This window comes from Heloderma suspectum, chromosome 3 (genome assembly GCF_057233095.1).
Source record: "Heloderma suspectum isolate Gila_16-S chromosome 3, 16-S_ref, whole genome shotgun sequence".
In the NCBI taxonomy this organism is placed as follows: Eukaryota; Metazoa; Chordata; class Lepidosauria; order Squamata; family Helodermatidae; genus Heloderma; species Heloderma suspectum.
In genome coordinates this window covers 111,148,645-111,171,082 of record NC_139460.1, presented here as the reverse complement: position 1 = coordinate 111,171,082, position 22,438 = coordinate 111,148,645, and the positions used below count along the sequence as shown (strand labels likewise).

The 22,438-nt window shown below is 42.5% G+C and overlaps 1 protein-coding gene across 4 annotated transcripts in view; it reads left to right on the top strand.

Moving 5' to 3' along the window:
- The window catches only part of EGFL6 (EGF like domain multiple 6), a 62,827-nt gene extending 52,449 nt beyond the window's left edge, over positions 1 to 10,378 (top strand). For all 4 annotated transcript variants that reach the window (XM_084841754.1, XM_084841755.1, XM_084841756.1 and 1 more), the window contains 4 exons: positions 2,606 to 2,677; positions 3,737 to 3,823; positions 6,194 to 6,459; positions 8,313 to 10,378. In XM_084841754.1, the coding sequence (XP_084697880.1) occupies positions 2,606 to 2,677; positions 3,737 to 3,823; positions 6,194 to 6,459; positions 8,313 to 8,423 (536 nt within the window). In that variant the 3' untranslated portion in view covers positions 8,424 to 10,378. The remainder of the gene's footprint in view (positions 1 to 2,605; positions 2,678 to 3,736; positions 3,824 to 6,193; positions 6,460 to 8,312) is intronic.
- The last annotated feature ends 12,060 nt before the right edge of the window (positions 10,379 to 22,438 follow it).

The window sequence follows — 22,438 nt, the reverse complement described above, 5'->3', positions numbered from 1 at the left end:
AGCCGGGAGCCCTCACTGGCACCCTTAAGACCCATCCCTTTGGGGAAGATCAGCTCTTTGTTTTATGGGTGGTGCGTGCATGCGCACACACATGCAGGCGTCCTCAGTTAGCACGATGCTGATGCTGCCAGACCAAGAGTTCCTTGCTGGCCTGCAGCTGCAGCACAACAACGGTAGCCAGCAGGGTGGAAGAAGCCGTCACAGCACGGACTTGCAGATAGGGGGAGGGTATGGAAGGGGCACCAACACCCTGCCCTCTGATTTGCATCATGACTACATACAAGCCTATGGATCACGTGCTCCGGGCATCCCCTCTTTTTCCCAGTTCCCTCAAGCACAACAATTTCTTAACTTAGATCCGGGTTCTCAGCAAGCCATCATTTGCAAGTAGTGTTCCATTTTAGAGGCATATCTCATTTCCCAACAGTGCACACAGATATATGCAATAAACACATTTTTAGAGTTCTTACACATTTTCTTGGTATCCTTGCTTCTAATTCAAGAAACAGAAGTCTGAGGGATTTGAAACATGGTCTTAGTGACTTGAATCTTGTCACAGTACTAGGGACAATAAGCTTTTGGCAATATATTATGTATAGTGTTTCCCACATAGTCTTCCCTATGTTCCATTGAGCATATTTAACTGCCTTGAAGGCCTCTTGTGTCTTTGTACATGGGTATGTCTTCGTGTGGTGCAGAGTGGTAGGCGGCAGTATTGCAACTGAAACTCTCCCCACGACTTGAGTTGGATCCCAGCGGAAGCTGGGTCTCGGGTAGCTGGCAGAGGTCGACTCAGCCCTCCATCCTTCCGAGGTCGGTAAAATGAATACCCAGCTTGCTGGGGGAAAGGTAATCATGACTGGGGAAGGCAATGGCAATCCACCCCGCTATAGTCTGCCATGAAAATGCCAGCTTAAGCGGCGTCCCTCTAGGAGTCAGCAATGACTCGGTGCTTGCACTGGAGGAACCTTTCCTTTTTTTCCTTTCAAGGGGTTATGGAATTTGTTTTTTTATTAGCGTCTGTCAAAGCTATCACATATGGTCTCCAAAAAGACCTGTTTTCAGTTTTACAAAGTGCTAAGGAACATCCTTATGTACCCAATTATCTTTTTGAACCTTAATGCATGTTTATAGGGGTATAGCTTATTGCTGAACCAGACCCTAGATTAATTTTTACATCACGTAAACCAAACTTCCATCTGTTTATCACAACCATGCATGAGTAGGTAATAACTCAAAGACTTGTCCACATGGTGCCGTTATACTGCTGAAGCTAACTGGGGTGTGAGACCATCTGGGAACCACATGAAAGCTACTCTGAGCTTTTTGGAGGAAGAGGACAGTATAAATGCAATAAATAAGGAAATAATAAGAATTAAAAGAAACACGGGGCTCAGAGAGTCTAAGGATGAGTGTACATGTCCAATACAGCCTCCATGCAGTCATATCTACCTGCCCTTGGATACTGGATGTGCTTCCACCTGGACTCTTGTGGAAGACTATTTTGTAAACTCATATGTACTTGTGTGCACAAGTACATATTAGTGCCATGACTGAGGGGTTGGTTATGTCTCCTAGGTGTGGCAACTGAGTATACTGTTTCTGCACAATTCCTCTTCCATACAACATGTGGCCTTGCACACATAAAGAGTTCTTAAGTGATCATGTGAAAGCCACAGCAAGCTTGTCAACTGACCCTAAGATTCAAAAACTTCCCAATTATGAAATGAGAGGAGAATCAGTCTCCTTAATCTCTCTGTAAACCATAATATTGGTGCCAGATTTGGCTTGTATTTCTTCATTTCATGAACCTTTTGCCTGAAATAATACCAAGTGAAATACATCACAAAAGCTTGCGTTACCCACAACAGCATTTGAAATAAAAACATATAAGAGTGACAGTATAAAAATAACCTGAAATAGAATAGCAGCACGGGGCATTTATGAAATATCTAACATCTTTGAAGCTGGTGCTTGAACTCGAATTAGCCTTAGCTTATCCCTGTGTTAGGTTGCTAGAATGTAAGGTTGTGCTAAGGCCCATTTTGGAAATACCTCAAGTTATAGCTCCTCCCTGCAAATATTGCTTTACCAAATTATATTATTATTTATTTTCTCTGTCCCACAAAATACGTACTTTAACCATTAGCTCAAACATTACTGCACAAAAATCTTACTGTTGCATTCAAAATGTAACATTTTGGTGCTGTATTTGAATACAGAGCTTCAGGTTGGCTACATTTCAGCCAGCGATGTTGTTTGGAGGGAACTTAGCCATGTGTTAGTTTGGGACAAATATTTTTAATAATTTGTTACATTGTGAAGCTGTAATGATGATGTGTGGTGTGCAGTGGAGGCTGGTGGCTCCAATGTCATTGGTCAGTGAATCTGCTCTGGGTTTCAGTCAGAACTCTAAAGGAGCTATCCAAGGTCCATACCTTGGATAGCTCCTTTGAGTTCTGACTGAAACCCGGAGCAGATTCACCACTTCACTGACATCGGAGCCACGAGGCTCCACTGGTGGTGTGCCAGTTAATTCATCTCTTTGGCAGGGTTGGGGTTTTTTTAGTGGGGGGAGCTAACAGTGTATGTCTTAATCAATTAGCTAAAGAAGTGGCTGCCTTTGGTCCTCTTCCAGCAGAAAGGAAAATTCCATTTCAAAAAGCAGATCTGGAAGGTAGGCAAATATTAAATCATGATAGCTGTTTTCATCTAGTAGTTGTGTCTTTTCATGACATTTGACAGACAGAATTCAACTAAGCTAGTTAAGTTCTAGTAAGTTAAATTCTACTAGGGTTAAGGCTTAAGTTCTAGTAAGGTTAAGGCTTACTAGTCAAATCTAGTAAGGTTTTGTTTGGGTCTGTTGATAAAACCTAATCTTTTTTTATAGGGCGATAGTCATGCCTGCCCCTCCTTCAGGGGCTATACTCATGCCTGGCCCTCCTTCAGTTTTATCACCATCAGTCACACTCAGGATACCCATTACCTCCCCTAAAATTTAGGGCCTAAATAAATCTTCTCATGCTTCTGTCTAGCCAGTCTTCCACTCTTGAGTTTGGTTCTAATTTATCATGTGTACCACTTCACATTTGACTTAGCTGGATTTCATTGTGCAGTTTTCAACCTGACTCCACAGTTTATCAAGACATATTCCTGAAATTATAAGATGAAGTACCTTGGCACACTGAGATTCTTTAAAAAAATTCAAATCCTCCTTTCTAAGACCTTATCCAGGCAGCATCATAGAATCACAGAATAGTAGGGTTGGAAGGGGCCTACAAGGCATCTCCCTCTACTGGTTTTATGCAGTTCCACCTAACCTAGTAATAGGGCAAAAGGGTACGGCAAGAAAGAAGTGATGCCTTCAGGGTAGGACTTTGGGGCAGAGGTCCAGGGCCCCACTCAACAAAATAGGCAGGAGGACCCCCAATTTTTGATCAGAGGTGGCCCTTTCAATCAGGAACCTCTGGCCCTTCAAATGTTGCTGGACTACAACTCCCATCAGCCCCAGCCAGCATGGCTAATGCTCAGGGAAGAAAGGAGTTGTAGTCCAGCAACATCTGGAGGGCCACAGGTTTCCCATCCCTGTTTTAGATAGAGTTCTTGGATTGTATCCTTATTTGGTTTTTTATAACCACCACTTAGTTAAAAAGCAGGTTCATGCTTTGCATGTAACACAGCATCTTGTCTTTCCTTGTTCTGAACCCTCAACTCCTATTTATGGACCTCATCTTAGTGGACTGCAGCTTCGGTCGAGGGTCTTGTGCCTGGCAGCAAGATGCAAATGACGACTTTGATTGGAATCCTGCAGATCACGATAATGGTAATTTAACTATGGCCTGGTTACAAAGAGCCCTGTATGTGACCAAAAGAAGATGAAAAACCTCTACTTGAGGGGTTGAGGTGGGGACTAATTATTTTTCTTTCCCACTTCAGTCCTTTTCACCACATTGAATCCTACTCTGGAGGGGCTCCTAGCTTTTGGAAGCAGCTTGTCAAGGGGCACAAGGGACTGTGGTAGGAAAGGGGAAAAATCCCTGCTATGCATGTGGAATTCTATGCATAGCCCTTTGGAATTTGTCCTATGTAAAACATACATGTTGTCTCACCTATGTTTTATCTTTAAGAGTATTTGTTTCTGAAACTATTGGAATTCATCTCAGTAGCATACCTGGTCTTATTGTTTTAAATGTATACATTTATCTTCTCTTAACATTCATTCGAATGTTATTACTTTATAAATATTTATATTCCCTATATATGATCTTAAGTATCCCATAGAAGGGTTAATAAATTAAATAACTAAATAGGGCCTCTGCACGCATACTACACCTCACAGCAAAGCAACCAGGAGGTGGGCCTTCTCTGTGCTGGCACCCACTTCATGGAATGACTTCCTCACTGGTATTCAGGAGGCGCCAGCTGTAGCATGCTTTAGGCACCAACTAAATACCCATTTCTTTATGTAGGTCTTCCCTGAGTGAGATTGTGCTGCCCAATTTGTTTGCTTGTAATTATGATGCTGTATTCATTTTAATTAGTGTTAATGTTTGATTATTTTATATAACTATTTTAGCAATTATGATGTATTTTAATTATATTTTACTGTATATCATAATGTATTTTAATATATTTAATTTTCTTGTAAGGTGCTTAGAGATATTTTTAAATACGTTCTGTGGTATATAAATATAATAAGATTAGTAGATATCTAATGCCTCCATCTATGCAGTGGGATCAATGGATAGAACCCAGGGAGCTGGTTTATACATAAGATAGTGTGCCAGCTCAGATATAATGCTCTCAGTCTAATAATCGCTGGTTTACTGGATCAGAGTCAAGAGTTCTGCTAGCATGTTCCACCCACCCTTCTTTTGTGTGCCATAATACAAAACTTCCTGGGTTTTATCCTATTATGTCTGAACCAGGAAATTATGCTTTAACCTGGGTTTGATATCCTGTGGTCAGAGATCAAACAACAGTTTCCCAGTTGAGATGTAACAGGAAACTGTGGTTTAACAAACCTTTGTATTAAGGTGCATGAGGGAAGGGGAAGACAAATGAGGGAGTGCACAGGCACAATGCTCATTCTCAGCCCAATAAACTTACAAGACCATTTAGATCACGGGTGGTGAACAGTTTTTTTGGGGGGGGGAATGACCCCCACCTACTCAGCCCTTTGTGGGCCAGATGATGTTGGGGTGTGACCATGCCCCCCCCCCACACATCAGGAGCATGATCGTGCCCCCTAATGTCATCTGGTCCCTGGCTGAAGTGCTGGCTGGAGCTCCAGCTGGCAGTTTGGCTGGAGACCCACCTGGCACTTTGGCTAGGGACCAACATCATTGCATGCAGGCTTTCCCCAGCTGGGAAAAACTTGCATGCAGCAAAGCCACCCTGGCTGAATTTGTTATATCTGAACCAGACTGCTATATGTTCAGTTCTGGTAAACAGACTAAAAGCCAATCTGTACATTATGCAGAAAGAAGTGGCAGACTGAGTCAGAATTCTAGACTGCACCACTTCAGACTGCAGGTGGGAGGAAAATGGATTTTTAAATGTTCTCTCACATGAAAAGCTCCTTGGCACTTCAGGAAAAAGACTGCCTTTCTCCCTCATGTGCTGATTTACTACGCAGAGGATTCTTTTTCTTTACATGGGAGAGCATTAAAAAATAATGACACTGCCCCCTTCCCTCTGAATGTAGTATGTAGAATGGCTGAAGTACCCTTACGTATTTTAAGGGTGCATAATCAAAATAATTCCCTTTAATCACGGATTAACATGGTAAAACTACCCCTTTCCTGCAGTAGCTGGTCTTCAGCTTTTCATTTTATTTTCTACCTCAGTTTGCTATTAATATAATGGGTATTATATTTTTGTGGGGCTGAATAGATGTTTGGCACACTCCAACATCCTACAGAAATAGAAAGCATGGAGAATACAAATTCTATCACTGAGCTATGACAGGGGTAAGCAACTTGTGGCCAACCCAAATGTTTTGGCCTACAACTCCCACAGTCCCTCACCATTGGCTATACTGGCTAGGACTGATGGGAGTTGAAGACCAAAACATTGGCGGTGGGGGACACACATTGCTCAGCCTGTCTTGTGGCAAATTACTATAATATGCAGGATGAATAAAAAGTAACGTTCTGTTTCTCTCTTCTGAAATCCCCATATATATTTCTAGGTGATGGATATTACATGACAGTACCAGCCTTCATGGGGCACAAGAAGGATGTTGGTCGTCTGAAACTTCTCCTCACTGACCTTGAGCCAAAGAGCATATATTGCTTGATTTTTAGTTACCGACTTGCAGGAGAAAGGGTAGGGAAACTACGAGTAACTCTAGGCAGCACCGGTAGTAGTCCTTCCTGGGAACAGAACATGGGAGAAGATGAATGGTGGAGAACTGGACAAATTGAAGTACGCACAGCAGCTGAAACAGCGATGAATGTAAGTCAAAGGCTAAAAACCACACTGTAATTAATGACGAGCAGAACTAGATGCATGTCATGCAGGCTACTCCTTCATGACTACTACCCATGATGGCAATATGGTACTTCTAGATGCAGAGACAGCATGCTGCTGAATACTGCTTGCTGGGAGCAAGAGTGGGAGAAAGCTATTGCCTCCAAGCTCTCCTCGTGGGGTTCCCAGAGACATTTACTTTGCTGTGGTGGGAAGCACAATGCTGGACTAAATGGATCTTTGGTCTGATCCAGCAGGGCTCTTCTTATATTCTTTACTATGGACCTAGTTGCTGTGTCATGGTTTCAAGGCTTCAAGGATAAATGACTTCATGAAAATTCAGAATACTTACTTGGAATGTAATGTATGTGGTGGCTAGGATGTTAGTATCAGAGCTCATAAAATGGAATGGAGGCAGATATGTGAAATGGTGAAGGGGATGTAAAGGGGATCAGTTGTAGTGTGTGTGGGGGGGGGCGGGTTAGCTGTTAAAATGGAGAGAGGCCTTAAAGTGACAAACTTTCCCCCCTAATTTTAAACTCCATGAAAGGGACTACAGCATAAATAAAAAAATAAACCAATTATATTTATTTATTTAAAATACAATAAGATATAGACCCCCAGGTAAAGACCTCGAAGATTACCTTCAAGAGGATTTTAAAATTGAAAAAGTTACTTTGTAGAGGAACAGAGGACAAATTTGCACTGCAGTATATGAATACATGAGCAGAATTCATTACTTTAAAAAAAAAAAACAAGGATAGCTGTGCTGATCCATGGGAAAACAAATCCAAAATCCACTGTTGGGAGATACCTTTATTAGGACCAATCAAAATTCCACAAAAATATGCAGGCTTTCGGAAATGATGGAGACATGGCACACTGTGGTAAAACTGCCAGGGAGCCACTTTCAGTAAAAAAAAAAAGTTGGAGTAAAAGGAGTTTCAGAAAATGCGGCTTTTCAAGAGGGAAGCAGCTGGTTGGCAGAGGATTGGTGATGATGTCGTCTGTCACGAAGGAACTCAGACTGCTCTAAGTTCTCACCAAATCACTCATGAAGACAGCCCCTTGGTCTTTGGATGGGTCATCAGGAATGTTAAAAACCCATCCAAAGATTGAGAGAGGGAGGCAAACATTCTGGTGGGGAGGGAGAACCTTGGGGTTAGGGGTATTTACAGTGTTATGAGGTGTCTGGGTGGTCTTTTCATCTTTTTCTTTTTTAACTTTAAAGAAAAGCAAGCTGCTACACTCAACAGCGGCTGCCAGTGGTTTTGAAAATCTCTTATGAGTGGCCCTGGGAATATTGTCACCCTATTATGTGGTTTGGTTTCCAGAGACATCGTATATGAGAAAAAATATGGCTTCCCCCTCTGCCCATGCTGAGTATAGCAGCAGTTTGTCTTTCTTTTAATGTTAAAAAAGAAAATGGAAAAATGGAAAGACAAGCTGGCCACCTTGTAAAATGTTAAGTATGCTACCCACCCTAAAGCATTGTGACCTTCATGGGAAGCCCACAAAGACTGCAGAAATTTTCCCCAAACCTTCACTGGAGGATGATGGTCCAGAAATGGTGGAGAAGGACATGCGCCTAGTCCTAGCTGTGATAACAGAAGATTCCATTGAACCACCTTAGTACTTAAATTAGAGGAGTATTTATATCATTCTAGTTCAGGGGGACTTTATGAGATGGCAGGGTATTTAATGGATTTAAGTACAATTTTTTGGACATTTTGATAACAATGTGCAGATAGCATGACTAATGCATTTTCCAGCTTATGAGCATCTAGTACCTGTTCACAATTGGCTTTATTAATGATTTCCCCCCTCCATTTTATCAGGTCACCTTTGAGGCAGAACGTGGGAAAGGCAAAACTGGAGAAATTGGAGTGGACACTGTTGTACTATTTTCTAGTCTGTGTCCTGAAGACCACTTGACATTGGATATCTGAGCTTCTTATTTTATTTGCTATAATATTAGTTGTTGTACTAATACATAATTTTGTATCGCCCAGCATGACCTAGATGAAATGCAGATCTGTAAATCACATCTTGAACTTCAGTGCAGACAGGAAAAGAAACAGGTCCAAAACATGTGTTAGGTAACACATTTGTATAAAAACATATGAAACTTTGTTTTATATGTAGCTCTACTGTATTATATCATTTGGTGTCTGGGTCTTAAATAATGTGAAAATATATGTCTAGCCCATCTGCAATAAATGTGCTTTATTTTACATAAAATTCCCATTAAAGAAAATCCCTATTGTTCTTTTATATTCCCCAAGTTCTCCTACAGGAGTGAGGCAATATCTTTAAAAGGATGTGTCATGCGTGCCTGGTGACATTTAGGGCCATCACACTTGGCACGGCACTATGGATATACCAGTGTATGCCTGGGGACTGCTTCAATAAATATATAAAATGTGAAAGAGAGATGCATGTCCCCAAACACATGGAAACCCATGGCACAGGTGGTATACTCCAGTCCAGGAAGACGAAAAATTAACTTTTCATTTTTCCAGAACCATTCCAACAGTTAAACAGAGGCCTAGCAGAGTACAACCATCACAGATCTCCAATTCAACGGCCCTGCAGTCTGCCTCTTCCCCCATTTCCCCAAAGTCCTGCCTGTTTATTTTTATTTAAAGGGACAGAACACATTAACTATCAGTAAAGACAGAACTAAAGGCAGACTTAAATTGGCGTGGACAACCACAATCGGGTTGAGCAGTCTGGCAGCCAATTTCCAGCCACCAGACTCTTCAAGAGCCATACTCCTGCTGCTGTCACCACACTGCCAACAAAAAAAATGGATGGGGAAAACAATCAAAATTTGGCACTTTTGAGTCTCTGTAGCAGTTCGTTGCTAAATTTTGGTGACAAACTGCTGGGATTTTTTCCATGGTTGCTGAATTTTGGCAGGGTGGGGCTTGCACTCAAGGCCATTAGAGGGGGGCCATGTGTTGCTCACCCCTGCTATAAATTAACAGAAACTTAAACCAGACTCAGATTATTTATCACCCAGGCATGCCAGGGATTCACAGCCAGTCACCTGATGAATATCTCCCTGTCACACTTTATGCGTTTACTACACAAGCACCAATGTATCTATGGTGCCATATAAATGGTGAACTGGCTCTCAGAAGCCAATATTAGTAGTCTGGAACCACCTTTCTGCTTGAGTAATTGCATCTGTTGAGTACTTACTGTTGAGTTCTTGTATCCATTCACCATGCTTTCCCAAAACAAATACGTTGAATAGCCTGCATCTCTGTTTTCCTTGTAAATCCAGATATAGCCATAGAAAATGCCACTTCATATATACATGGATGAGGCAGGATAACGAAATGAAGGCCACAGTCCAACAGGGAATTAAGTACGCTTAAGGTCACTGACATCACCGAGCTTCAGAGTGCATCACTTTGTGTTGGAAAGTAGACTAATATATCTGTAACGTATGTGTCTGGGAAACCCAATGCTGGTTCTCTCCTCTTGTGTATTTCTTTGTCATTAGGTCAATAGTTTTTCTCCATAATAAATTTACTGAAGAGACTTCTAAAATGAAGACACCCAAAGCTCTTTTGAAGAAGCACTGCAGTTTTCCTTTGGTATCATTCTTTTCCATGAGTATCACTGGTTAACAAAAGTGAAAATCACACTAGTGTTGAATGATGTGAAATGTTCAGTCTGATGACAGATATGTACTTAAAGAAGGAAAGCATTTTCTAATGTCTGAACTAGACAAGGTATTAATTATAAACTTGAAAAATTCAGTCCTTGAGAAAACCTTTACTTTTGTGTATCTCTGTGATCTATGCATGTTTGTCTGCTTTTAATTAGTATTATATTCATATTCTACAGAAGAGGCCAGGAGCTTTTAAAATAAAATAAAAACAATTGTTACAAAAAAGTTGGATTTGCACAACCGTTTTCCCTCTCTAGAGCAATGGACTGGAGATTAGTATATAAAACTAAAAAAGTATTGTGTCCTTCCCTCTGTTTGCTATGGAGGTAATCCATCTACTGCCTGCTTTTCAAATAACAGTCACAATGGCCTGGTGCAGAGGTAACATTCTCAATCTCTTAGCCATTTAAAAGATCAGGAATGGGCCGCAGGATCATAAACTGCCTCCCCACTCACCTCATCTACCTTCCCTTCCTACACATATGATACTTAACAGTCTTATGGTTTATATTTGTACTGCCCTAAACCTGGCTTCCCTCTTAACCAGGGTTTGCTTTGCTAACCAACTGGGTCGTGATCATTGTCACTCCTGCATCGCTGTCAATGCTTAACGAGTTCTCTCCACCCAAACCAGATAAGCATTGTAAAGTATGAGGAAGATCAGCCTTCTGGTCTGTGACTTCAGATTTAATACTGCAAGTCAAGGAATTGAGGTATAGCATGAAGTGAAGGGAGGTCAAATCTTGTTCTCAGTAGATGATGTCATGTGTACCTTTCATCTAGTTTAACATAACCTATGGATTTATTAACATTTTAATGTGCTAGTTCCAAAGGGAAGTGTCCATGAGAACATGAGAACAGCCATGTTGGATCAGACCATGGGTCCATCTAGTCCAGCATTCTGTTCACACAGTGGCCAACCAGCTGGCGACCAGGAACCCACAAGCAGGGCATGAGCGCAACAGCACCCTCCCACTCATGTTCCCCAGCAACTGGTGTACATAGGCTCACTCTCTCTGGTACTGGAGGTAGCACATAGCCATCAAGACTAGTGGTCATTGATAGCCTTTTCCTCTAGGAATTTGTCTAACCCCCTTTTAAAGCCATCCAAACTGGTGGCCATCACTACTTCCTGTGGCAGCAAATTCTGTAGTTTAACATGCGCTGTGTGAAGAAGTCCTTCCAATGGAGCTCTTGCTCAAGCAGTCCCTCCCACCAATTCTGTTGCACAAGTGGGGCCCACTGCTTGCACAATGGAGATTTAACACTTCCTATAGGAAGCCCCAAGACTAGTGGAAACACTCGTTTCTGGATCGGGCCAGGTCAGTGGAGCTCCCCTATGCAAGCTCCGCTGACCTGCCCCAATCCAGAAACAAGTGTTGTTGCTCATTTCAGGGCTTCTTATAGGAAGCATTAAATCTCTGTTGAGGAAGTGGTGGGTCTTGCTTATGGAATGGAATCAGCGGGGGACCAGTGCCCAATTGGATACTACCCAAAGGTTACCTTCTGCATGTAGAAGGCATCTTCCAATCATAGAAGTGGGTTGCACAAGGAAATTGAATCCAAAGATGTCCTGCTTGTGCAAACTCTCCCAGAAGCATGAGAATGGGTATTGTTCCTAAGTGTTATAGCAAAACCTACCTCTTGCACTGCCGATGAATTGATGCTTTCGAACTGCGGTGCTGGAGAAGACTCTTACGAGTCCCCTGGACTGCAAGGAGGTCAAATCAGTCCATACTAAAGGAAATCAACCCTGAGTGCTCATTGGAAGGACACATACTGAAGCTGAAGCACAAATATTTTGGCCACCTAATGCGAAGAGAAAACTCTCTGGAAAAGACCCTGATGCTGGGAAAGACTGAAGGCAAAAGGAGAAGGGGACGGCAGAGGATGAGATGGCTAGATAGCATCACCGATGCAATGAATATGAACTTGAGCACACTCCGGGAGAGAGCGCAGGACAGGAAGGCCTGGCATGCTATGGTCCATGGGGTCACGAAGAGTCGGACACGACTGAACAACAACAAACCTCTTGCACAAGCATTTGTAGAACAGCACTGGTAGCAATTTCCTTCTGCTCCATTAGATCCAAGCCTTTTACATTTTGGAAAAGGGGGAAGGAAATCTAAAATTTCATTTCAAGCTTATTTTGTCTGTTGTAGCCAGTCATCAACATTCCAGGACTCGGCAGCCGCTCCTGCCATCTTGATGGTCATCTGGGGCATGTGGCAACTTGACAACTGCCCACCTCTTATCACTGCCTTAAAGGAGGCATCTGAAGTGAGGGAACTATAGAAACTCCAACCAACAATGCATTTCTTTTGTCCAGGGTCCCTTTTCTGTTTCTTGCTTCCCGCTCTGTCCCAGATGGGATCTTTTATTTTTATTGGCCTGTCTTGGCTGACACCCAGCAAAGCAGGTAATGAAGGCCTAACCTTGGGTGATTAATAGGATGAGGCCCCACTGTGTTGCAGCCTCACTACCCACATCAGCAGATGCCTGCTTCTGCTTCTGTGGATTGAGCTCTGTGTGGGCACAACTACACTATGGTTAAGACTAGCATATCCACCACAATACTGCAAGCAAAGGGGGCTTGAGACTCATGAGAGAATCTGAGATGATTGCAAGAAATCACTGTACTGTCCTCTTAGTGATTTATTTTCCTCTTGACTGAGATGAACAGATGTTTCATCTGGCTAGTGTCTGCTTGATTTGGAAAACAGATGATTCTGCCAAGAAACTGTATCCTCTCTGTCTTATTCAAAGGAAGGATTAAGGGATGCAAATATTGGCCCATTGAGAGACTACATAACTCCAGGGATGTTTTGATATTGAGACCTTTAAAATTAATTGGGAGAGGAAATCTGTGCAACAATCCCTGCCCTGTTGCCCCAATACTTCCTACCCCATTTTTCTTTTCTAGCTGCTATTGGCGTCTACATTTCCACTCTGATCCAACTGATTCTCAATCATTTATATGAATGAGTAGCTCTGCAGTCCAATGTTTTCAATCAATTTAGAAGTCCAAGATTAATTATTTTCTGCTTCATAGGATTCTTTGAGGAAGATACAGTTTCTGGGCAGTATATTTCACCTTTGGGAAAATAAATTATGCAAGTCAAATAAAATCCTAGCTTTTTTACGAAAGGAAAATGTCATTATAAACTACTGACGTTCCATTTTCAAGCATATTAGGATAGCATTTCAGAGCTGGAAGTTCAATAATCAGGTAGATCAGTCAGATGCATCCAGTTCAGCTAGTAATGGATGACTGCTTCCAACCCTTACAACTGTAAATGGGAACACAGCACACACAATTCAGGAAATCGGACATTTACCCAGTTCTCATGTAATGGTGGCAAAACTTGGGTTAATTAACCTACAATTTGCTATCCTTACATGTGAACAATCCTGGATTGTTGTGATTTGCAAACTCAGCCGCGCTATCAAACCATGGTTTGTTAACCAGAACAACCCAGAAAGATAATCCATGGTTTGTTGTTGGGTTGTGAATTCTGGGTTGTTTAAACCATGGGTTGCTATTATGTGTGAACCCAGAACTATGGGTTGTTCATGGGTTGTTTTGCCAGGCTACAGAGGTGGCAGGCAAGAGTGGTAAAAAAATAAAATAAAAACCAGCCGCTCTACATCCCAGTGCTACAGCACCACAAAGGCATTTTGAATACAGGGAGGGTGAGGGCAAAGGAGAAGTGAAACGAACAACCCAGGGATTGAGAAAACAAACTGTGGTTTGTCCCAGTCAGACAAACCCTGGGTAGGGCAACAAACCATGGGTTAAATAAACCATGTGCAACCCAAGTCAATGGGTTTCCATACAATTCATTTGAGTATTACACATCAGTATAATAGTGTATTCTTAATGGCATACAACTGGCAGGTTGGATTTTGTTTCTGGCTTTGGCATGTAATTGTAGGAGAGATGCCAGAATTCCTTTTGCCAAGGCTTAATTTAAGGAGGAGAAAAAAAAAATGGGTTTCAAGGCACAATAATCTCATACCAGGTCACCCTGCAAGGAGGAACCGTCACCATTAAGCTTCATGGCTGAATGAAGATTTCAACCTTATGTCCCTGGCCAAAGTCCAACATTTGTTTCTTTTTAAAAAATAGGTATTATTTTAACAAGGTGTTTTTATTCTTTTATCCTATCTGTATTGTTCACCGCTCCAGAATCTGTCTGGATGTGCCTTGCTGTAAATAAAATAATGTTAACTCTACACCATGCTGGTTCTCATCAAGTTAGCCATATAGTATGGGTGAACATCAACAAGTTGGACAGAAACTATGATACTCTACCTCTTGTAAACAGCAACAAAATAATTCTTATTTGATTTATTATTCATTTCCAAAATGTAGTGAATAGAGCCATAGGGCTTCTCCATACAGGGCTTATATTATGAGATCAAGATTGGTTACTCACAGACATTTGTGTATCCTTTACATGACATAGTCAACCTTCAGGGCCCCTCCCACGGTTTATGACCTTCATCCCACCTTTGTAAAGCACGGGGAAAGTCCAATTTTTCTCTAGGAAGTGCTGAAATGCTTTACTTGCTGGATGTACTTCAGTAATGGCACTATAACAGCAGCGCCATCTAGTGGCTGTAAAATGAAACATATAGAACTTGCCAAGAAACATGTCAGCCTGCGTAAAGGAGCCAATCTTAATCCTGCAAAGAATCCAGAAGCAAAAGCCCTGGTAAGGATGTGGGATTTTAGTCTCGTGTGGTGAAGCCTATCATATCTTTGCCGCAGATTCATATACTCAAATCGAGTAGCAACTGCACAGTGTCTCAGTTAGTCCAATACAATAAACCTGGCTGAGTTTCCCGACCTAGTGGAAAGAACAGTCTCATGCACATTGATGTAATCACAACCAGCTTTTAAAAGTAATTTCATGTGTATTTAAAGCCCCTCCTCCAATTTACCTTAGTTGTATCATGAGGCTGTCTTTACATGAGGCATTTATAGCGCACTTGTGACTGGTCATCCACGGCAGTTTGCGGGTCAGTTACGTGACGCCGTCGTCATCCAGGGGCCCACCTGTGCTATCCCTGGCAAAAAATGTAGTTAAAAAAACACACGCAGTTTAAATGAGGTATTTAAATACTATGGGGTGCACCACAATGTTTTGGCCACTAGATGGCACTGTTTTTCATTGAACGATATACAGGCTGGTGAGAAGGGACGTTTGGTCACGTTTTTCATCTAATGAGCCATTCTCAGCAATCCATCGAGATGGAAGAAAATGCTCCAGGGGGCTCCAGGATTTTCCTTTAATATAGAGACATCCCAAGTGGGGCTTGCAACAAAAGTGCTACAGTGTGGAGTGCTCCTGTTCAGGGTTCCAGCCAATCAGTCATTTTCAAGATAGAACCTAACATTCCCCTTCCCCCACAGGTTCCATCTCTCCCACAACAGTCCATCAGCATCCAATGGGCACTAAGCATGCCCAATTCCCCCCCTATCATTCCCCAATCTGTTTTGCTGTGCTGCAGATCCCAAGGTTTCTGGAGCCTGTGGATATCTCCATCTTGTGCTTGAATGGTGTGGTTTTGGCTTTACACACGCGCACACACACACACACACACACACACACATTTATATATACACACATACACATAATTTATTACATGTCTATACTGCACAGCAGCTGAAATTCTCTGGACAATTCACAAAATGTAAAATCATAAAATACAACAATATAATAAAACATAAGGTAGGTTTTTAAATGTTTTAAAAAACTGTATAAGGATTCACACTTGAAGAATGAGTTTGCTATTAGTATATACTAGAGCCGTGCACAAATGACCTCTCAGAATTCTCCACCCTTTCTGTGGGTAGAGAAAGTGTGTGTGTGGGGGATCTTTCACTGAATTTCTCCAGTGGGAGGAGAAATTCTCACCAGTTTCTCACAGGTGTGGCTCACCATTGACAGGGGCTATAGCACAGCTTCTTTCTTTTTTCCTAAAGGTTTTGGGTTGGTGTGTCTGAAAGGGCCACTGCAAGCGGCAACATCATCAATTGTGTTGGCAGACTGGCCCCCATTTTGCATCCACCGCAATGCAAAGGTGAGGGGGGGAAGTGTTGTGTCCAGCTCCAGGGAAGAGGTGGAGCTACTGCTGTGCCAGAATTTGTCCTCCAATTTCCTGAAAGTTTTCTTCCCCCATGAAAGAGGCTTCCATTGTTCTGCCTCATTCTCAGGGTGTCCTTTCATTTATTTCTGTGGTGTTTTTGCGCTTACCTAATCAATCATTGCAAGGTGGCCAAGGGTGCTGAGTGTGTTTTCTTTCTATTACACCTCTCTCCATGGCTGTGCAGCCTCTCAGGCTGCCTGCAGTTTATGAGCGGAAAAAGCCCTAAGGGAAAAATTACCTCATTATGTCTTCCTCTGGGCTTTAACTGAAGTGTGGGAAGTGAGGCGCTACAGGTTTCTGGACAGATGATTGTACAATAAAGACTAGACACTCACTCATGCTTTTTTGCCAAGAAAAAAAAGCACAAGAAACCTGAATCCAAACCACGAGAATTTCTTGTAAATGTTCTTCTCCTTTGAATTTCTTTTCAAAAGCAGTTTCTTTTCCATCAAATTGAATGAGCATGGTTGAAAAGAAAGTGGGAGAAATTTTTGGCACAGCACTAGGGTATATACTATACTATATAGGGTTGGTTGCTTAACAGACCAAATGCTGTCCTCTTGTGGTTCTTCTGGAAACCATGCAAATTGTACTAATGCTTCAACTAAAGCATTAGTATTGTTATGCGCACCCTAAGCAGTGAGAACTCCAGGGATACAATGCTACCCAGGCTTGGTTTCTTTTGGAAGAAGACTACTGGAAGTGTACTGGCATTTCATAGTATTTGCATTTATTTACAAATATGCAGGTGGCGCACAGGTGGGGCTTAACACCCGACACCCCCAAATCGTTCAGAGCTCCACTTAGCTCTTTGACCTTCAGCTTGCATTTTTCTCAGACTGATACTATAGCAACCTTTCCCAACCTGGTGCCCTCCAGATGAACTGCAACTTCCATCATCCCCATCCAGCACAGCCAATTGGTGTGCTGAGTGTGAGGGTATGGGAGATGTAGTCTAACACAGCCTTCCCCAGCCTAGTGCCCTCCCAGTGTTTTGGACTACAACTCCCAGAATTCCTGACTGTTAGCCATGCTGGCTGAGGCTGATGAGAGTTGAAGTCCAAAACATCTGGAGGGCACTATGTTGGGGAAGGCTGGTCTAACACATCCAGAGGGCAAGAGCATCACTTTGGGGAAGGCTGTACTACAGGCTTCTTGCTTGTTACCAGGCACAGCTCAATCACAGTGTCCCCAGAGAAGGGAGAAGGAAAAAGGATATACCCCCTTCTCTGGCTGTTTCCTTAGTGTTTGTTAAAATTAATTTCCTTACAAAGGGAAGGGTCCTGGGCAAATTATCAGCTTAGGGTGAAATCCTATGCATGGTTAGACATTAAAAAGCCCTACAACTCTGAGCATACCTCAGTCAGTGGCTGGCCTGGGGTATATTGAGAGTTGCAGGGCTTTTGTGTGTGTGTATCTAAACAAGCATAGGATTGCGCCTTTAGTTTACTTAACATTAGAATGTTCCTGGCCAGATGATGTGTCTGCCTGGGAGTTTTCAGGCCCACCCTCTCTCTTAGAAACAGGGATCACCAAGTTGGAAAGTACGCCAAGAGATCATCCAGCTGAACCCCCAATCCCCAATAATGGAGTATGACATTTTTAGTCAAACAGCAAAAGCAAATGCCTTTTAGATTAAAGGACAGTGCTTTTTGAGGGAGAGAGAGAGAGAGTTTGTCCACTATTTTAATGCTCTTCATTACAATTTAATTGCAGCCTACTCTTGAGGAAGCATAACCCAAGAGTTCTAGTACCTTTTTCTCCAGAAAAAAAAAGCACTGATAAAGGGTATGCATTCTTTGATACTGGTTCAGCTTATGTTCCCTTATTCTGCATAAGGCAATACATGTCTGGCTGCAACATATACCAATAATTGCAGTTACTTTTTCTTTGAAGAAGCTTTAAAAAACAAATTAGAGCTGATGATTAGGAGTGTTCAGTAAGGGGATAAATGTATTGAGTTGTAAGGACTATGATACAGTAGAGAAAGTACTGAGAGCATTTAAAATGTGCTAAAAAAATGCATTATTATTATTCTAATAAAACAATAATGATGATGATTTAAAGCACACTTTAAAAACTGGTAGGAGGAAAGGAGACAAAGAGGGAACCTTGAGAACCAGACAGTTATTCTCACAAAGACCTGCCATGCAGCTTGAAATCGCCCTGTGGCAGCAGGAGGAGTGAATTGGTGGGCCTGGGAAGGAACTGATTTTGCATTTTGCCACTTGTGTTTTGACCAGATATGAAGGGAAGTGGAGGAAGAGAATGGCAAGGTGCCCCCCCCCCCAGTGTCTGCTGCCTGAGGCAGCTGCCTCACTCTGCTCATCGGTTGGGCTAGCACTGATGATGGGATACATTGAGAGAAAGCCTGCTCTGCTGAACCTGCACCAGGGCTACAATGCTTGAATAACAACTGACATGGCCCTTTCTCATTGCCAGATGATCTGTGTCCCCAAAATGAATTCTGTGGCACATGGAGCTAACACCAGCTGAGATTCCAATATCAGAACTTTGCCTGTTGCACAATTAGTGGAGGTTTAGAGCACATCAAGATGGTCAGCTCACCTGCAATCCTGTTTGTAATGTAATATCTGAACTGGATTTGAGATGTGTATTTTTTTTTAATTTAAAAATGATTTTTTTAAGGCCGCCTTTAAGGATGGAACCCTCTCAAGGTGGTGAGGTGTGTTAAGTGGACAAAATGAGCTTTGCCACACAAGCCTCTGAGGCATTTTTAATTTTCCCTTCAGGAACATCTGACACCATTTTTTATGGTATCTCTTAAAGCGATACAATGCAGTGATGCATGTGGATGTACAAATTGTAGCTGAAACAAGAGCCTCCAGCATGTTAAATAACATCCTGAAACTCGAGTTATTCTAAAGGAACCTCCTGCTCAAGCTGTTCTGAATCTTGCACAATACGTCAGCAGAGGGCAGCAGAGATTCAAAATAATATGCATACGCTGCGCTGCACTGAGGACGGCTCTGCACCGGCCTAAAAACCTGCATTTAAATGCAGGATCACAACGACTCCTTTTTCACCCGCTTCCTTCCCCCCCCCCTTCCCCGTATCTGAGTCTTCCATTATCTTTCATTGATCTCGCTCCTCTTCTTGCCCCTTTTCCTCTTTTCACGGAGGGAACACAATGGGGTAATTTGATAGCTCATTATCCGCTATCTGTTTAAAAACGGAACAAAGGGCATTTAGTGCAAGAGATGCCTCAAATGATCACGGCGTCATGTAAAGAGCCTGCAAACTTCCATGAAGGAGCCATCTCAATCGCAGGATAAAAGCTCTGTGTGAAGGAGCCTGTTGTGCGATGTAACAATTTGTGCTTGCTTACAGCTTACCCTCTGTGCATCCACATTTCTCTAGGTCTTTCAGGCCCAAATCCACATGAGGATGATGGAGTGTTTGAGACCAGCAAAGATGCCTCTTGTTGTCCTGGTCCTATATTGCCTTATGAAGCATCTGAGCCTTACTCTATTGCTAGAGTAAGGCTCAGGCTTACTCTAGACTGTGAGTTCAGCCAGGCCTGTTTGTTAGTTATATCAGTAGCTGGCAGGATGGGTTAAACAATGAGAGGAAGACATCTTCTAGCAATAACAGTACATACTTTATAAACCAATATAGGACCAGGTATCTTTGCTGACCAAGGAAAAGTGTGGCTGCATGAGCTGAGATGGGTGTATATAGAGTGTGAATGCATGTTCAGTGTAACATATGAATATAGTGTGAGATATGATCCTTACATGTCCTTTCCCCACCGCACAGGAAGTAAGAGCAAAGATTGGGGCCCTTGTACTGCATTTCTGCTTTCAGAAAGGTAGTGTGAGATGCTGATATTTCTGCTCCCATCTGTGTAATCCATCCCCACCCCTCCCAAATTATCTGAGGGTCAAACTTCATGTTACTGAAAATATGTAGCTAGGTTTTCTTTTTTCTTTATTCAAAAGTAAGCTCATGGGACCTCGTATGGATCAGGACCCTAGACTGGTGGGTAGGGGGCCTTAACCCTTTCCCTTATGTCTGCAATTTACCTTGCAACTGCATCCCTTTTTGGCAATGTAAATGGGAGGCATGCATGGGGATGTATGAATTTTCTTAAATCTGTTCCATCTGTGTTTCGTGGATTGTCAGGCATCCTTTTTGCTGTTGTTGTCCACTCATTGACAGACTTGAATCTTTTCTACAATAATTTCATTTGTTTACAAATGCACATTAATGCACTTGCATGCATGCACAGATGTGCCAGTGCACATTTGCACAAATCCCCCACAAAAGTAAAAAGCTAAACTGTAAGTCTGGTTATTGGAACATTGTTGTGGCTCATTGCATCACTCCCGTCCTGCTATGGGTGACAGGTGAATTTGGTTGATTTTGCTTATTTTGAAGTTGCCCTTCTGGGCCATTTTCCAGAATATGGACTATTGTTTGGAATGGATATTGGAACATGGTTTCTGTGGAAGATTTGTGGCTTATTGTATCCATCCCATGTAGATATGTGTGATAGGAGATTCTGACTGATTTGGCTCACTTGGAAGTTCCCATTCCAGGCCATATTATAACATATGGACTGTTGTCTGAAACAGGCACAAGAGCATGGTTTTGTGGAGGTTTTATCGCTTATTACATCATCCCCGTATAATCAAGTGTGACTGGTGAGCTGGGTGGTTTGGTTCACTTGGAAGCTGGCGTTCCAGACCATTTTCCAGAATATGGACTATTGCCTGGAACAGCTATCTGAAAGTAGTTTCTGTGGACATTTTGTGGTTTATTGCATCCATCCGATGTCAGTATGTGTGACTGGTGAATTTGGTTCACTTGGAAGTTGCAATTCTAGGCCATCTTCCAGAATATGGACTATTGCCTGGAAAGGGTTTCCAAATGTGGTTTCTGTGGAAATTTTGTGGCTTACTGCATCCCTCCCATGTAGTTATATCTGACTGGTGAATTTGGTTAACTTGGGTCACTTGGAAGTTCCTGTTCTGGGCTGTTTTTTGAGAATGAGGACTATTGCCTGAAACGGGTTAACCATATGTTGGTTCTGTGGACATTTTGTGGGTTGTTGCATCAGTCTCATATAGTTATGTCTTACTGGTGAATTTGGTTGAGTTGGCTCATTTCAAAGTGGTTGTTTTGGCCCATTCTGTTCTGGATGTGTTCTGGGCATTAAAGGGATTATAAGGGTTGAGAGCCAGTGTGGTGTAGTGGCAAGAGTGTTGGACTAGGAGCTGGGAGATCCAGGTTCTAGTCCCCACTTGGCCATGGAAGCTCACTGGGTGACTTTGGGCCAGTCACACACTCTCAGCCCAACCCACCTCACAGGGTTGTTGTTGTGAGGATAAAATGGAGAGGAGGAGGATAATGTAAGCCGCCTTGGGTTCCTTGCAAGAGGAAAAAAGGCGGGGTATAAATGCAATAAATAAATAAAATAATTGTTTGAATGATTTCTCCCCTAAAATATTGTTCTCAGGTGTCTCTAACACACGCCATAGCCTTTGGCATGGTTCTTTTAAATAAAGGGGCCGTATCTGCCCATTCCACAATCCTATGCATGTTTACTCAGAAATAGGCCCTCCTGAATTCGATAGGACTACTCCCAGATAACCATGTAACGGGTTGCAGCCCCAAACAATAGGGCTTACTTCTGAGTAGACATCCATAGGATTGCACTGCTAATTTGTTTTGGTGTATGATATGTTTTTAACCTGGCAGCTGCATTGAGGGCCCTTTTGGTGACCAAAAGGTAGGGCACAATTTTATTTATTTATTTATTTAAAAACTTAAAACAATAGGAAAGAGAAAGAGAGAGAGCGCGCGAAACCCTCTCACATCTCTAACTACAACTCCTAGGGTCTCCCCATCCAGCATGGAGAGAGAGAGAGCGAGAAACCACCATTCGTTACGAAGAGACGCTGATCACTTTGGTCCTCTAACACTGCACGCTTATAACCAGTGTCGCGGGAAGTCACCGAGGCTTACTTCTGAGTAGACATACACAGGATTGCTTCGCGCTGTGTCAATAAGGGTGCACTAGCAGCCCAACAACCGCTCGCAGCCCGAGCCTGCAAAGGAACCGCCGGTGCCACGCACGATGCGCGCGCGCGCTCCCGT